The sequence below is a fragment of the Pongo pygmaeus genome, chromosome 1 (assembly GCF_028885625.2).
Source record: "Pongo pygmaeus isolate AG05252 chromosome 1, NHGRI_mPonPyg2-v2.0_pri, whole genome shotgun sequence".
NCBI lineage: Eukaryota > Metazoa > Chordata > Mammalia > Primates > Hominidae > Pongo > Pongo pygmaeus.
Genome location: NC_072373.2, coordinates 109583367 through 109601281, shown reverse-complemented (window position 1 = coordinate 109601281; position 17915 = coordinate 109583367). Strand labels below are relative to the sequence as shown.

General features: G+C 41.2%; 1 protein-coding gene across 2 annotated transcripts in view; it reads right to left on the bottom strand.

Moving 5' to 3' along the window:
• NOTCH2 (notch receptor 2) overlaps window positions 1–16117 on the bottom strand; it is a 170228-nt gene extending 154111 nt beyond the window's left edge. Inside the window, exon 1 of one of the 2 annotated variants that reach the window (XM_054454415.2) lies at window positions 11270–16117. In XM_054454415.2, the coding sequence (XP_054310390.1) occupies window positions 11270–11342 (73 nt within the window). In that variant the 5' untranslated portion in view covers window positions 11343–16117. The remainder of the gene's footprint in view (window positions 1–11269) is intronic. The other variant, XM_054454437.2, reaches the window with a different exon arrangement.
• Window positions 16118–17915: the final 1798 nt, after the last annotated feature.

Below are 17915 nucleotides of genomic sequence, written 5' to 3'. Positions count from 1 at the left end.
CCTATAATGTAGAAAAATATTGTCTACTCCAAAGGACAGCCATATGAATTAAATAAAGCAATATTTGCAAAGCCCCTAGCAGAATGACAGACACATAATAAAAACTCAAAAAAGAAAAAAAAAATCTGATGTTTAAAAAATCAAGCTGCAAGGACCAGGCACGGTGGCTCACGCCTGTAATCCCAGCACTTTGGGAGGCTGAGGCAGGTGGATCACCTGAGGTTGGGAGTACGAGACCAGCCTGACCAACATGGAGAAACCCTGTATCTACTAAAACTACAAAAAATTAGCCAGGCGTTGTGGTGCATGCCTGTAATTCCAGCTACTCGGGAGGCTGAGGCAGGAGAATCACTTGAACCCGGGAGGTGGAGGTTGCGGTGAGCTGAGATTGCGCCATTGCACTCCAGCCTGGGCAACAAGAGCAAAACTCCAACTCAAAAAAAAGAAAAATCAAGCCACGAGTTTAAGTACCAGCTCTGTCACTTATTATGTAGGGGTAAACAATGTATACAAGTCACCTAACCCCTGTGAGGCTCCATTTCCACCAAGTTTGTGAGGATTAAAGGAGACCATTGTGTAAGAATACTCTATAAACTATAAATTTCCAACAGAAACGTTGGAGGTTGTTTGATTCTATAGAAGTAATTTTTATATTAATTGTATTTACTGGTCCTTCCAAACAATATCTTCATCTTTAAAATGGAAAAAACTGAGGCAGAGAAATGTTGAGCCGTAGTGGGAAGGCTACTGGTTTGAAATGTAGGGTGGAGACAAGGGCTGGGCCAAAATAAATTTAGACCAGGACAAAGCAGAAAATTTCTGAAAGCTTCAAAGGAGAAAAATGAGAATACTCATCAACCTATGTTTTTAATCAATAGCTTCACCTGCTGGTTAAGCCTCTCAGTGCACAGTCTGGGCATAATAGTTCTCTTACTTCCTCCCAGAAACGGTATTAGACTTCAGAGTCAGAAAGAACTTAACTATCAAATCTCTTTTCCTATTCATAAATTAATTTTGGGATGGGGCACAGAAGCAAAGACTAGTGGACATAAATTTGAGTCTCAGTCTAACTGGCGTTTTCTGAACTACACCATTTTAAAAAAAAAGAAAATATTGTAATCCTTCAAATAGGTTTCCTTCCTTGGTTGATCAGAAATGTCCTCATTCCCCAGGTCTCTTCATGCTAAATATGGTAATAGCTGGCAGACAGCCAGCCCAGTAAATTCCAATGATACTTAAGAAAGCATTCATATGGCCTGAAATTACTCTGAACCAAACACTTGAGACCTGCAGGGCTTCAGCATAGAGCAGTTCAGCTGGAGCAACGAATGTCAAAACCAGCGGGGTGCCTTAAAAACACACAAGCTTGGAAAAAAAGCAATCTACTCTTCTTTATTGCTACATTCTTTAGCAACAACATTGATCTCCTACCCACTGTGCACACAGCACTGCACTAGGGCAGTGGGAGGCTGGACAGAGGAATGGAAGAAACAGGTGGTGTCCATGGGTTGCCAAAACAACAGGTTGCTTCAGTCAGTTCTGTCCTACAACTAATCAATTTGGTGAAGAAAGGGGGAGAGAATCTTAGTCATCTTGTTCTCTGACCAAGCTAACTGGCTAGACCCACTGTACTGGCATTTATCCATTAGGTCAAAGTGTCAGAATTAGCAGTGCATGGTAGACACAGCATTAGTCCTGCATTTCAGGGATGTTAAATGCTTCAAAAATCTTGGCTATATAGAAAACGAGGACAGTAGCCGATTACCTCACCCACCCAAAATCACGTATTTGACTCCACAATACACTGCTTTCCTCCAACATATTTTTTTATTAAGTATTAAAGTAAATGTAAATTTCCTAGACACATACAGCTGAAAGCATGCTGATTTATGATACAGATAAGAACTTTAAAGTAGCTACAGAAAATACCAGTTAACAAATGAATTAACCAATATCATTAGAAACCAAAGGATCAAAAAAAATTAACCTATGAAATGAACAATTTTTATATCAACATTGGTAGCAATTTGATGTTATGTTATATACTGCTAATTATTTCCATACATATTGTGACATATTTAAGACAAAAGACTAACACCTTTAATATTTAAAGAGCTTTTTCAAACCAGTAAGAAAATAATTAAATGAGTAAAAGACACAATTTACCAAAATAAGTAGAAAAAAAGGCAATACAAACACCACTGATGATATGAAAAAACATTCAATATCACTGTAATCAGAGAGGCAAATTAAGATTAAGTAATATTTACCACTTATCAAATGGTAAAGATTTTTAAAAATAAAACCTAGTGTTGACAATAGTATATTATGTGTGTGTGTGCATATATATATATATATATATATCTGTAGATCTGTTCATAAACTAAAAATAAATATATATATACATATATATATAAAATAAATCAACAGCTTTTCTAAATCTAAGGGTAAAAAAACCAAGGATGTATACCAAAAAATTAATGGCGGCATGATTGCGGACATTTCATTTATGCTTTTCTAGATTCTTCAAACATCCTTAACTACTTTTTCAAACACAATTACTTTTTATATTACAAAAATAAAAAAATCTTGTAAAGGTGCCAGAGAAAATCAGCAAAGTATAAATATGAGTTAATTATGTGTAAACATAAGGAATAATTCTGTTGCTATGTAAACCTACCTTAAACTGTTTCAATGTTTGTTTTTAGTTACAACCATTTTCCTTAACTCTCTTAGAAAGAATATGTCAGAGGGGCCACTACATATTACTTACTTTAAATAGTAACATAATGCCAAAGACTTGCATGCTTCTCAGGATACAGTCTTTTCCCTAAAATTCCTCATGAAGATTAGAATGCACTTTAAATGTTGTAATAAAGTAAATACCCTTAGTGTTTCTAACTAAAGAAGATCTAGCAAATAAAGCCATATTCACAGCAAATAAAAATATAATAAAATAATCAAAATATACATGTCCTCAAACTTCAATGTGTCTTGACAGCATCTGAACCAAAGCATGTGTAAGGAGAGAATTAAACAAAAATGTCTTTGCTGCTTACCATATTTACCATTTAGAGAAGTTAATATATCAGCACTATCTAGTTTTGTGATTATTCATACTTAGAAATTCAACAGAATAGATTAGTGAGTAAACAGTATCCAATTATTCTTATTTGAATGTTGGTTAGGTATACCAATAGAACAACCTGTCCCTGCTAGGTACCAGTTAAAATAGATTATTGAAAATATTTGAGGCTTAAAAACTTCCAGAATCTTCTCACAAAAAAAAAGATGAAAATAAAAAGAGATGAAAAAGAAGCAAACAACAATTTTAAAACGTGCCTGCCTCAGAACAAGGCAGTTTATTTTAGAATGTAAACACAGCTTCTTGTACAACACCTTATTCAGCAAGCACAACTGTATTTTAAAGGAATGCTATTTGTTAAAAAACAACATATTTAGGATACAGTATCTAACTCCAACCACAATATTATCATCATGTTTTCCTTACTTCACAAAATACACACATACATTCATCATATGAATAAACATATATAAGGGTGAGAGAGCTACTCTTAACCCAGAAACAGGTTCTGCAACACCCATAGATCCAACCTGTCTTTGTGCAACAATGAGTCCATCTTGGCAAGATGTTTGGCTGATGTATTCAAATAACCCAGAGTTTTGCTGGCTGCCAGTATCCTGCAGAAGGAACTGACTCGGAGACCAGAAACTGCCCTAGGCAAGCCTCCAGGGAAAGGTGCTTCAGGCCAATGGGAAGAAAAACCTGGCCTCTCACTGCCTGGCCAGAGGACCCAGGGTACCATGGCTGGAGCGATGTAGCTGGCCGGAAATGCGAGAGGGGCAAGGGACACCAAGGTGAACCCCCAAGAGCTTGTTCAATCATACCTAGTAAAGGCCAAACTACTGGGGAGCTAGTAGAACAGGGTTTTGCCAAGACAAGTACAAAAGGGTGAGGGAGATATTAGTATGATTAATCAATGCCACCTGAGGCAGCAACTCTGGGTGTGTCCACACCACACTTCAGTCACTGCCTGGCTGTGACGAGAAGTTCCTTCAGCCACTGCCACTGAGAACTGCATCTTCCGAAGAAGATATTTCCACCATAACTTGTCCTAGTTCAGGCTTGGCATCCGGGACTAAGAACACAGCACTCTCTCTTGCCACAAACCCACTAACAGACATAATAGACACCACAACATGTGCCAAATTTATATTTACACCCTCACCAGACAAAGGGGTTTTTGTCTTTTCCCCAAGCCAAGTTCTAATACTTCTAAATTACAACACAGAGGAAAATGGCAGACAGCTCACGACAGCAGACAAGCCCAGCAAGGGTGAGCTGGAGGTCGCCTTTCCCTGGTGGTATTAAGACCTGAAGTTTACTCCCAAGACCCTACAGCTCCGAGTCACCCTGACTGCAGGAAACTGCTTTCAGAGAGCATAGATAAATGATGAAACAACTGTATTTCATATTCCTAATTGTGTGCTTATCTGTCTTGTCTCCATGATGATGTCAGCTCCTTGGGAGCAGGACCATATTTTCTACTTGGTCAATGATTCCCACACATCTAGAAGAGTAGAATACCCTGTACTTGCTACCACATGATGCCAAGGGAAGCACACAAATTAAGTGTGACAACACACCACAATGCTCCCCCAATACACCACTAAGACAGCAGAGCTACAAAGATAGTAAATGTTAGTGCCAAGGGCTAGTGATCCTACCAGTGAATTACATGGAAACCTATATATTTACATACACAAATTAATACAATAATTCCCTTGCTTTTCTTATTCCAAGCTATGGCTTTATCATCCCCCTTTCTTGGCTTTACTCTCCTTTTTAAGACCACAATGTATGTTCTGCCATACAGATAATATTCTCCTCAAAAAGGAGAGACAGGAGAAAAAACAGATCTACAGCAAACCTCCTACCACTACCAGTGATTCAGTTTGTCCCGTCTCAAGCCTATGAGCATATCCTTTCAGATCTGAAGCCACTTCCTTCTTCCTATCAAGGACAGTATTATCAAGTGTCTTTGTGAGAGGAGCAATCCTGTGCCCCTTCTTGCAGATTGTTTTGTTCTGCTCAAGAGGCCCTAGATTCCTCCTTTATTTTCCTTTCCTTATTTCATTTGCTGCAGCAGCCCAGAAACCCCAAAAGCAGGACCGCCAGAAATGAGTGACCTTTATATCTCTCCACACTAACACATCTGAGGGAAACTGCTGACACCAAATATGTGTTCATGAGCTAATGAAGCAGAAATCCTCAAAGGAAGCACCATTTGCAACGGCTGAGGGCTGAATTCTTCAGTGGACACCAAAAAGGCTGTGGAACTCCTATGCATTCTAACATCTCAGGTAACATTCTAATGGAGAAATAAAGAGGCTTCCAACAAAGTCATACAACACAAACAGAAGTCTGAAAACGCTGGATTTCGCAAATTTCTTTTAAGACAAAACAAACAACTTTACTAACCATATACCATAGCAGCTTCCTTCTCTGTACTAAGTGAGGCCAGCAAGTAGGAGGCATTTCCAAGGGGGAAAAATGACCACAGGATCTAGCCAAAGCAACCTGTCTCTAATACTCTCAAAAAACAAACAAACAAAAACAAACACTTTGATTTCCCAGATTCACTCTGCAGTGATTGTAAAACTTTCCTAATGTAAGAATCACCTGGCTATTTCTTAAACACAAAAATTCCCAGATGACATTCCAGATGCACTGAATCAGAATCTCCATGAGAACACCTGAGCTATTCTTATCATAAGAGAGGTTAGGGAAACACTGCTTGATAAATGTTATTCTCCCACCAGTGCCCAACTGTGCAGGGAGGTATGAAACAAGTAGGGCTAAGATGCTTTACCTGAGCAATCATCCCAGACGTGCTCCTCACTGGGTTTGACTCCTTTTATGGAGAGCTGGGTGTCAGCTCAGTAAAGTCTACAGACAAGCACCTCTTTGGATCCCTATCACCTGCACAGGTCTCAGGACTCTGAGACAAATTTCTGAGTAGATATCAACGAGGACAAGTCATGAGGAGACAGATTACAGCTGAATATAAGAAGATCTTTCTAAGAATTAGAGCTGGCCAAAGATGGAATAAACTGCTGTGGAGAGCTGTCTACCACAAGAGATGTTCAAGAAGAGAGAAAATATGGTACCTCTTGACCAGAATGTTGTAAACATCAGATCCAGCATGGGATGGACAGAAAGACTAGATGAATTTTAAAGTTCCCGCCAGTGCATAAGTCAACAAAGAGGAAAATTTCAGCTACTCCTTAATTAATCAAAAGAGATAGCAAAAAAAGTCTGTGGGTGGGGTCAGCTTTCAACTGATCCTATTTCTTCAAAGGAAAAAAGAATATAGAAACACACTCCAACTCACCATCAGCCTCTCCTATAGAATGTTCTAAAGGTGGGAAAGCAGGAGTCATAGATGCTGTAACTAAGACCTGCTGCTCAGTTGACTCTGAATTTGGGGCGCATGCCAGACAAGTTCTGTAGCACAGAGAAGAAATGTGTGTAGCACAGTCCTGGCCCTCAAGGAGCAAAATCATGTGGCAGAGACAACTCAACACCATGTGATTCTCTCAAATATTTATTCATCATATTTCACCTTAGTTTTTGTCAGTAGGGTGTTCAGGGGACTCTCTTGGTTCAAAAAAAAAAAAGCAAATATACTTTACTAAATGTACATATTCTCTCAGTCCAGTACAAGTTTGCAATATCCAACTCAATGAAAAAAATTTCAAAAAAAATTATCAAAACAAACATAAACTTAGTTAACTCTAATTTTAAAAATAGTATTCCAAAAATGACTAGTCCCCAAAATGATGAAATTACAATAAGGTGTGGCTATTCTGGACAAAATAATAGAAATTGCTGGCCTAGTAATACAATAATACAGGAAGCAGTGGAAGCAAACTTGAGTGAGAGGCAGGGGGTGGATGGCAGTGCCTTTGAAGTGAGATTCCAAAGTCAAAGTGACCTTTATAAATTGCAGAAGTGATCAGAAAAAGAAAGAAAGAAACCCCACACACAAAGAAATTCAAAATTACAAGTTTAAATGAAACATCTGGGGAAGGGAAAAATTTGGTTTTTCCCCAAATGTAAGGTAAGCATGACTCTTGCAAATACTATTTTTAAAATGTCTAGGAGTACCACAGTTGTCCAAAATAAGAAAATGGCTAAAAATAATTGTTTGACTGAACAAGTATTTATTGTGTGCCTATTAGATACCAAGGCATCATGCCAGGTACAGGGGTAGGGTATGGGCATTAGAATAAACACATAAATGAAAAGACACGATTCCTTCCTCATGTACGCATTAACAATAAGCACTTGAGGATGTTATAAGAGTTTTTGTGCACATAAGCGCATTTGTACACGAGATGGAAGCAGTGTGGACAGTGAATGAGGCACTGGACACCAGAAGAAAGGAATTCTAGTCTCAACTCTGATTGGCTCTGTGGCCATGAACAATGAACATTAGAAAATGGAGGACCAAAACAGTGGCTCTCCTACAAGGTCACCAAACCAATTAATAACAGACCTGGAGAAGAATTCTGGTCTTCTGGCTCCTAGTTCAGTGATCTGTCCAAAATACTACACATATGGTAGACTGACAAAGAAAGAAAAGAAGACCTTTTGGTTTCAAGTCATTTGCAGAGAAAGAGGGGGAAACAAAAACAGGAAAATCAGGAAAGGGTGGAAGGAAAATTAATAGTTCAAATTTAGGCATTCGAATTGAGACATCAAGAAAGGAAGCATGTAACTATGGACTGTGAATACAATATAAAGAAAATCATGTAAAATTTCTTATATCTTTATTCAAACATGCCTTGTAGTTTTTTACTCTAAAATCATTTCAGACGTATATAGATAAAGGGTCAAAAAACGACATATATGAATGACATTTAAGGAAAAAGAGATAACAGAAGAAAAGGGAAAAGGAGAGGTGGAGAATTTATAATATCATCCAAATATATGAAGCCCTTCTGAAGAGTCAATGCAGACACACTGCACCCAGATAAACAGAAGAAATGACATTATATTCTATAGCTCTTATGTTAGCAATTTTAAAATTCCTTGAGTCAGAAGCATTAAACACTGGAATGACTAAGGTTACATTCGTTATGGAAATTTCTTAAATTTAGAAAGACCTCATACACACACCTGAAGGTAAAAAAAAAAAAGTACTTAATCAGTGGGTTGCAACCAAGTTACTTGTCAGAATCACCTGTAAACCTTGAAAAAATATGGATTCTCAAACTTACCTTATCAGAATCTCTGGGCACTGAGTCCAAGATCCACCCCAACAGATTTTGATGTAGCCAGGACACAGAGCCTTTTTCTACCACAATGGGAGAGGTAGGGAGGAGGATCACTAGGAATGGCAACACAGAGTGGGAACTAGATCAATGCAAATTTTGTGGGCAAAATAGAATTTCTGTGGGTGTGATATTTTTAAAATGTATTGTAAGGCTGCTCTGAACCATCCAAGCATATCCCACTGAATTTAAACATTCTCTAAAGGTCCTGAAGTCAGCAACTACAACCCAGGTGAACCAAAAGTTGCTCCTCTATGTCATAGAGGCCTACAGGAAAGGCAGTAGGGAGGGAATGGAGCAGAGAGATCCCAAGAAGTTATGGGTAAATATTTTTTAAATCTAAACATTCAGAAAAATAAGAGAGACTAGGAATCACTCTCCTTCTCTCCACCACACCAAAAAAAAGGAATAATAAGAAAGTGAAAGGAAAAATAGTTTTAGGTTAAATTTCATCACCATCTGAAAGAAAATTACTCCGATTTTGTTTAAGCAAGAGAAGAATTCAGCTGAGAAATTATCTAGCAGGCAGCAAAATCAGGGAGTCACTTCCCATTGCAAAGCAAAAGAAAACAAGGAGCAAGAGGATGGTCCTGGATAGCTGTTTAGACAATCAGACATACTACTAACATCTCCTTGCCTTAGAAACTCCGTGATGTTTAAATTAACAATTGGCCACAAGCCAAACACAGGAACACTCAAAAGTTTAGAAGGGTGTGCTGCAATTGGTACCTTAGCAAAACACAATAATAAATTAAGAGGATTCAAGAAGCCTTCACTGTAGACTCTAAGAAGATTTAAGATTTGTACCAAGAAACAGGCTTCTAAATCTCTTCTATTGCATTAGTTTAGCATCTAAAGAACACCTGTCTAAAAATCAAAATATCTAAATCCTATCCTTTGAGTCAACTTGACTAACACTCAACTTGACTACCTGAAAGCTAGCTAATAATCGCAGCACCTCAGCAGAGCAGAGGTGGAGGGCATAGTTTTATGCACTGAGATCCTATAATAAAAGAAGCCCTATGTGTCAGAGTAATCCCATTTCTGACATCATACTATTTAATACTTAATTTTGCAAATCACTTTACAATCATATTTATTATTCCCTACAATTCTCTAAAGCAGGTTATTCCTTTAGTCCTGCTTCATAGGTGAGGAGACTACATATCATGAAGATTAAGTTATTCACCAAAACAAGTTAATGGTAGACCAAGGATTATGACCCTCAGACTGTCTCATTGATTATACTCCTCTCTATCCTAAAGCTACACTTAAAGCTTTCACTCAAAGAAAAAGGAAAAGTAAAAACAACATCATATATGCTCTTTATTAAATGCTTCAGAAACAACAGCTCTGCTTCATCACTACAAAGCCTCCTGGTCCACTTCTGAAATTCTTAGTGACCTAGACGTGTATGAAATTTGAACTTTCCAAGAAGTATCTAGTTGGTGCTGAACAACCCAGTACTGTTTTCAGGTGATAAATAACCTTGTTCTCTTTTTAAACATCTGCGATTAACGTGTCGACTGACTGTTAACAATGAACAAAGACCATATTTTTCTGAAACTCATCATCTTCCTAACCTTTTCTTTGAAAACAGATGTAGCTCATGTACTAGTTTTTTGGTGAAGGTAAAAATCTTTGTTCAGATTAGGCTCAGAAAAAGAAGGGGCTCCTTTCCGTTCAACAAAACACGCACAAGACACCATCCCACTGGGAGCATCAATCTCAGAAACAGTAAAACACAGCCTCGGCCCTCAAAGGACTTTCTGAACACCTTTGGAGTGTCATCCGTTTAATATACATTATTTTAATTAATCCTATTAGCTGGATAAGTTCATTCCCATTTTATTGGTGAGTTCATATAGCAGAGCTGGATTTGAATCCAGGATTACAGAGCAGGGCTCCAAAGCCCAAGTTATTTCCACAAAGAGTCTGAAGAAATGTAGAATCTAAAAGTGTGGGTGGGATGGGGAAGATATGATTTGATTCCCTTTCCTTGGTCCAACCGTGTTAGAAACATCCAACCATAAAGAAGCTTTCTAAGGAAGCCCTTTGAATTAACGTATCCACTTTTCCTCACCCGCCCGTGCCCCACCCCCAGCCATGCCAAAGAAGCAGCAAATGCTGCTGCCAGGTTGGAGGAATTGGTGATCGTCACACCACATTCCTGGGTCTGGACACAGCCTGAAACAGCAGCAGAGCTCCGCGCCTCGGAAAGAATAACAGCAGTTGAGATTTTTAAATCATGTGCCTCAGCATGCAGCCACACCAGTTGCCCTATTTCTCCTGCCTCCACCTTTCATAGACGCGAGCAGCACACCCGGCTCCTCCGGACTTTCGGTGGGGTTGGAGTGTCAAAACACAGGCGCGCCGCAAAACCCCGTCCCCATCCAAACCAAGCCCACACACCCGGCCCATGTGCCGCCCCATGGCAAAGGCGAGGCTGGCCGCGAAGGTACAGGCCGTTTGGCTTGGCGGCCCTGCCCCCGCTCTCCACGCCAGAATCTGGCATTCCTTCGCTCAGCCCCTCCGAGGCCCGCCGTCGGCTCTCGCTCGACCCCAGGAAACGAGGAAACTCAAGAGCAAAACTGCCCACCTCCCTGCACCCTGGCACTAGGAAAAAGGAGTTTCAGAGACTTGCTGCCGGCCTCCCTCCTGCCGAAGAGGTGTGTGAGGGGTCCCGGGCCGCGGGGAGCAGAGGCGGCGGGGAACCCCGGGGGTCGGCGGGGCACCACGGGAGGGGCTCCCGGCGATGTCCAAACTCTTGGGAACCCAGCGAGTGGCCTCGCTCCGCGCCGGCGGCCGAGCCTGGCCTTCCCGCACAGAGAAGGACCGAGGGGGAGAAGGGTCGCCCCAGGTGGCGGCCCCGGTCGCCGCGGACAGCGCCCCTCAGCCCGATACTCACCACGCGCGGGGGCCGCGCAGCACAGCCAGAGCGCCAGCAGCGCCCACGGCAGAGCGGGGCGCAGGGCGGGCATCTTCTCGGTCGCCTCCTCCGCCGCCGCCGCCGCCTGGGCAGATCCACATGGGGAGGGGGTCCCGATAGAGGAGCCCCACTCTCTCCTCCCCTCCTCCTGCTTCAAAGGCTCAGGCCCTGGCGCTACGCTCCGAAGCCCAGGCGCAAATGCCTCGACTCCCCGCGCCCCGAGTCCGCCGCTCCTCGGCCGCCGCCTCAGCCGCCGCCCGAAGTTTGGCTGAAACTTTCTCGGTTGTGCAGCGAAGCAGCCTCATGTGTCCTTCCGCCTCTGCCGCCTCCTCCCACCGCAAGCCCCGCCCCACTGTCGCCGCGGCCTCGGCCCCGCCGCCTTGGGCACCCAGGGGTTTCCCGCAGGAAGAAGCGCCGGCCCGAGCTCCGCGCGGAGGGATCTACTACGAGTCATTGGCCCCGCCGCATCCTTCTCCAGCTGCCCCGGGAGCCGCCGCGCCTTAACTCGATCAGGGCTGCAGCGGCTCGCTGGCTTGACCAGTGCAGAAGGGGCGTGGGGGTGAGGGGGGTGGGGTAGGACTCTGAACTTCAAGCACTGGAGTTTGCCGGGATCGTGAACTTGCAGGGAGAGGCGGCCCTCATCCAGTGAGGTCTGTATCGCCACCTACACCCACACATCCACACGCTGCTTTGCTAGCTAGAGGAATGCGCTGGAGTAGGACCAGTGCTGTCAAAGAAGGAAAGTGGGCCAAGGCGCCAAAGTCCATTAAAAAGGAATAGAGCCATCACGGAGTGGTGCTGCCCCATTCATTCATTCATTTGTTCATCCGTGTAGCGAATATTTCTTAAGTGCCTTACTTTGCGTAACTGTGTGCTTGGCAGTGGGATGATACCAAAGGTGCACAAGCAACTTTGAGGACCAAGACTCTGACGGTGTGGGCTGGGGGATTCAGGGAAGGCTTTCACAGAGGAGCTGGGATGAAAGCAGGATCTAGAAAGGTCAGTAAAATTTATATAAGACAAGGAGATCAGCTAAGCTAAGGATATTCGTTGTAACACTGTAATAGCAAAACCTTGAAAACAACATAAATGCCCACCCTTAGAGGAATGGATGAATAATGTATGGTATATTTATAAAATGAAATGCAACACAGTAATTGAAAAGACTATAGTTATTTATGTCAATAGGGATAAATCTTAAAAACTAAATGATAGTGAAAAAACTAATCGCAGAAGGAGACAAAGTATACCATTTATGTATATTTTTTTCAAAACAATGCTACACATTATCTGTGGATGCATATATATAGATATAGATATTAAGAGACTATAACCAGAATAGTAGTTACTTCCAGGGCAGGAGAGTAGGGGGTGTGATCAAACCTGGGTACAAGTGGGCTTCCAAGAAAAGAGCTAAAAGTAAGAACAACAATAGTTGTAGGGACATATCATTCCAGGAAAGAGCCCTCATGAAAGCAAAGGTACAGTCAAAAGAGTAAGTAAATGAGTTCTGTCTCTGTTAGCAGTGAGAGGAGTCAAGGACGGAAAGGGGGTTGGGACCAAATTATGCAGCCTTGAATGGCAAGCTAAAAGGGTGGGGAGGCAGCTACCTCTTAGGTCACATAAAACTATTGAAAGTTTTTGAACAGAGTTGAGACTGATGGAAAGGAAGATTGCTTTGATAATTCTGTAGAAAATTGATTGTTGGGAGCAAGAGGTGAACTGGAGCCCCAGGACCAGTCAAGAGTTGGTGAACAGTCCAGGCACAAATTTAAGAAGACCTGAACTAATAAGGTAGATTTCAGAAGGAATGAATCTGAGACAATGTTAAAGAAACAGAAAAAAAAATGGGGGTGTGACTAATTGGGTGTGGGAGTTTACAATCCTGTTGGGATGGGAAATCCTACCCATAGAACCTCTCCCTGACTCCTATAGGATAAAATTCAAACTTCTAAACATGGTACATACAAGGCCTTTTCGTCATTGGGCCCCATCTCCTGTCCTCCCTGCTTCTGTTGTGAACTTCACACAATAACAGTATTGACTAACTTGAGATTCCCCCAAATATATCTTGCTGTTTCTGTCCCTGTACCTTCTGTTCCTTTGGCTTGGAATGACTCCTGTAGTCCCCTTCCCTCCTCCTCTTAATGAACTTCTAATCATAATTCATCCTTCAGTCCAAAGAAGGCTTTGCCGACACCGCAATAACTTCCTACCCCTAACAGACAGTCCCTCCACTGTCTTCCACTGCCGCTTCTTTATCTTACACCGATACTTATTTTTCACACAGGACTCTTTGTATTTCTGTGTTCTCAACTACGTTTTGAGGTCCTCATGGGCAAGGACCGCAGCCTATTAATCCCCAGTGTCTATCACATAATAGATGTTCAACTAGAATGTAAAACAACACTAAGCAAGTGCAAGTCAGTATGGGCATAGACCTATGAAGTTCCAAAACTGCATGTTAACAAGCACTTTAGGTAAGCAAGTACCATTAGTGAAAGTAGTTACATTGAAATACTAGAAACCCTTTTCAAAAATAACGTAGTCAAAATATTTTTGGAATTTGTCTTGTGCAAGTATGTTCAGAGAAACATAACATTATTTTTCAGTTGTTTACCCACGGTGTTACCAGTTCGATCTTCCTCTTTACTCACTAAAGATAATTCATAGTGACTTGGCTGCATACAAATTTTAAAAATCACCTGCAAAGATAAGTTTTGTCACTATTAAAATATATTCAGAAGAATATAAGATAGTTATCCCCAAAGAGCAACTCTAGAAGCGACTGTAGCTATGACAACATTATTAAAATAAATGTGCAGGCCAGGTGTGGCGGCTTATGTCATAATCCCAGCACTTTGGGAAGCTGAGGTGGGCAGATCACCTGAGGTCAGGAGTTCGAGACCAGCCTGGCCAACATGTTGAAAACCCGTCTCTACTAAAAATACCAAAAATTAGCCGGGCATGGTGGCGAGCACCTGTAATCCCAGCTACTCAGGAGACTGAGGCAGGAGAATCACTTGAACCCAGGAGGCAGAGGTTGCAGTGAGCCAAGATCATGCCACTGTACTCCAGCCTGGGCAACAAGAACAAAACTCCGTCTCAAAAAAAAAAAAGAAAAAAATAGGTATGCAGTTTCTCAAAGTAACCATTTTAAAGAAAGCAGCTGTTATGTTCACGTATAACTTTTGTTGAATGTGTTACAATATGAAAACTTACTGCATACATTCTGGTAAGGACAAGAGAAGTAAAGAATAAATATGAATGGAAGTAAGGGAAAAATATGACTGAAGACATTTTTTAAAGATAAGTTTTAATGATAGAAAAATATGAATAAGGGCTACCAATTGTTTTAGTTTTAATCAAAACTAAAAATATACATCTATATACATCTAAACTCACATAAAACTGCCTTCCAAAATAAATGCAGAATTGGGCACGTATTTTTTCTCATGTCTGTCCTCTCAGAGCCAATAAGCTGTAAAAAACTCTCAAAATAAAACTGTTTTATTTGCTGTTTTGCCCCAGTTTCTATCACATAAGTGCTCAATAATATATGTTTTACATAAATGTTGAATGAGGAACATATATATCTATATAAACTGGGGAGCAATGCAAGACTGGAAGAATGTCTTGGTGTGTTGGAGAAGTTGAAGAAGAGATTCTGGGATAGCTATGACACATAGATTGAGCTACACCACGAATCTCTCCATGTAACCCAGGAACCCAAGGATGTGTGATGAGATGTTTGTGGAAGCAGGAATTAAAATGAAGATTTATTTTAATAATGCCTTGCAGTTGCGCAGTGATTTAGACGTTCCAAAAACACTTTTAATTATATTATCTCATTTGATCCTCAAAACAATCGTGGGAAATAGGCACCCCAGTCATTATTATCCCCATTTCGCAGATGAAGAAACTGAGATAGAGCTTTAAGTATCTTGCCCAAGGTTAAATAAGTAATTAGTGAGCTGAGACAAACCCCCCACTATTTCTGTCCTCTTACTCAGTCTCACTCCACTGCACCTTTATGCAACAATGTGAAGCACATCCAAGATGATATTTAGTGTGGGGACCTCTGCATAGAGGGACACCAGCTTCTTGTCACTTCCTTGTTAGTACAGAACAAGCTGACCCACTGTAACTAGGAAACGTAAACAAGTGAATACATTCTTTTCATTTAAAATATTTTTTGAGAGCCTGTTCTCTACAAAGCACATACTAGGCTCTGTGGCAATGCAGAAATAAATAAAACCCAGTCCCTGTTCTTTGGAGATCACAGAGTACTGAGGCAGGCCAACATACAAATAACACAACTACAAGAGAGATAAAGCACAGGGATATGGGAAAGTAGAGAGCTCTGGGATTAATTTTGAGTCCACTTTCCTCTCATCCAGTCCCCAGCCTGAAAGATATGAACTGTGGTGGCCTACACAGCTGGACTGTAAACCATGTGACAAGAGTCCTTTCTTACCCCTTATTCATGTTTGTAAACTCCACAGTAGTTGGTTCTTTGCCTTGCATAGAGTATGTGCTCAATAAAGACCTACTTTCTGAAAGGTTCACAAAGTTCAGCCAAACACAGGACAAGTTCTAGAAGGCAAGAAGTTAACCTAAAGATTCAAACTAGCTCCGAGAATTGGGAACCAGCCAGACCCTTCCACTGAGCCTAGACCCAATTAATTACCTCTGCTCTAATTAAGGGAATCAGTAATATAAGTAATTGTAATATGGGCGATATAGTTTCCTGTGTCCCCACCCGATATCTTATTTTGAATTGTAATCCCCATGTGTCAAGGGAGAGACCAGGTGGAGGTAATTGAATCCTGGGGGCAGTTTCTCCCATGCTGTTCTCCTGATAATGAGTGAGTTCACGAGAGCTGATGGTTTTATGTGTTTGGTAGTTCCTCCTGCATTCATTTTCCTTCATGCTGCCTTGTGAAGAAGGTACCTTGCTTCCCCTTTGCCTTCTGCCATGATTGTAAGTTTCCTGAGGCCTTCCCAGCCATGCTAAACTGTGAGTCAGTTAACCTGTTTCCTTTATAAATTACCCAGTCTTGGGCAGTTCTTTACAGCACTGTGAAGACAGACTAATACGGTGGGCTTGTTGACATAGTTTTGCCCTTTTATGAACGTGATTATCTCAATTTTATTGATGTTAAGGAAGGACACAGTGGCTCACGCCTGTAATCCCAACACTTTGGGAGTCCAAGGCAGAAGGATGGCTTGAGCCCAGGAGTTCAAGACCAGCCTGGGCAACAAAGTGAGACCCTGTCTCTACAAAAAATTAAAAAACTAACTGGGCATGGTGATGCAGGTCTCTAGTCCCAGCTACTCGGGAGGCTGAGGTGCGAGGACCACTTGATCCCAGGAGGTTGAGGCTGCAGTGAACCATGTTACCACTGCTGCATTTCAGCTCGGGTGACAGAGCAAGACCTTGTCAAAACAGAAAAAAAAAAAAAAAAACTTACCTAGAAATTTCAAATCTTCTGCTATGCATGAGATAAGCAGGAAAATTCATATAGGAATGCTCACTGTGTCACTCCCTTAAAATCTTCTTTTAAGCATTTTATGCTAGAAGGTATTACACTTCAATTGCTAAGTAGGTGTGTATTTTTTGTATATAATGATGTATGAAAGGGTTGACCTGTATGCACCAAGATGTCTCCCCAATTTAACAGTATCATAAATTCACAACTGTGTAATTATCAAACCACAGTATTATTGGATGAGTCTCAGTGCTTTAGTCACTAAAATGGTTATGCAATTTTGAATATTTATTGACGTTGTTCTCAGGGACTGTTGAATTGTTTTTACTCACATTCTTATATTCTTCCTTCATGATTAGCCAAGACATTCTTGACAGCAAGATTCAGGCATACAGAAAGTTTCTACTTTAAAATATGGAAAATCTTCTTACCATCTAGGTGCAGATCATATCTAAGTCCCCCGAAGAAAAAGAAAATGGAAACTTTTCTTATTAAGTGGAATTCAAAATGATTAACTAAGTATGAGAGAGGGGGCATCAAAAGTAAGGAAGAGAAATCCCGTTATAAAAAGTATGCACAGGCCAGGCACAATGACTCACACTGTAATCCCAGCACTTTGGGAGGCCAAGACGGGAAGATCGCTTGAGCCTAGGAGTTCAAGACCAGCCTGGGCAACATGTTGAAACCCTGACTCTACAAAAAATACAAAAATTAGCTGGGCATGGTGGTGCACGGCCTCCTAGCCACTCAGGAGTCTGAGGTGGAAGAATCACCTGTGCCCGGGAAGTCAAGACTGCAGTAAGCCATGATCACACCACTCCACCGCTCCAGTCTGGGTGACAAAGTGAGACCCTGTCTCCAGAAAAAAAAAAAAAAAAAAAAAAAATGCATTAAAAAATCTCCTTCTAAGTAAGTAATTCATCGGGAGATAATTAATGGCTGGAAACAGGTATTTATAATGGAAGCATACATGGCCTTAACGACAGGGTTTGCTTCTGAAAACACTCTAATTAAAAAGGGAAAGAGTAATTTTGTAGGAAAGTACAAATCAGTGGTGTGTATGTCTACTAGTATGTGCAAAGAGACAGAGGTGGTAATTGCTGGACTCAGACCAGGTATTAGCAACAACTAAA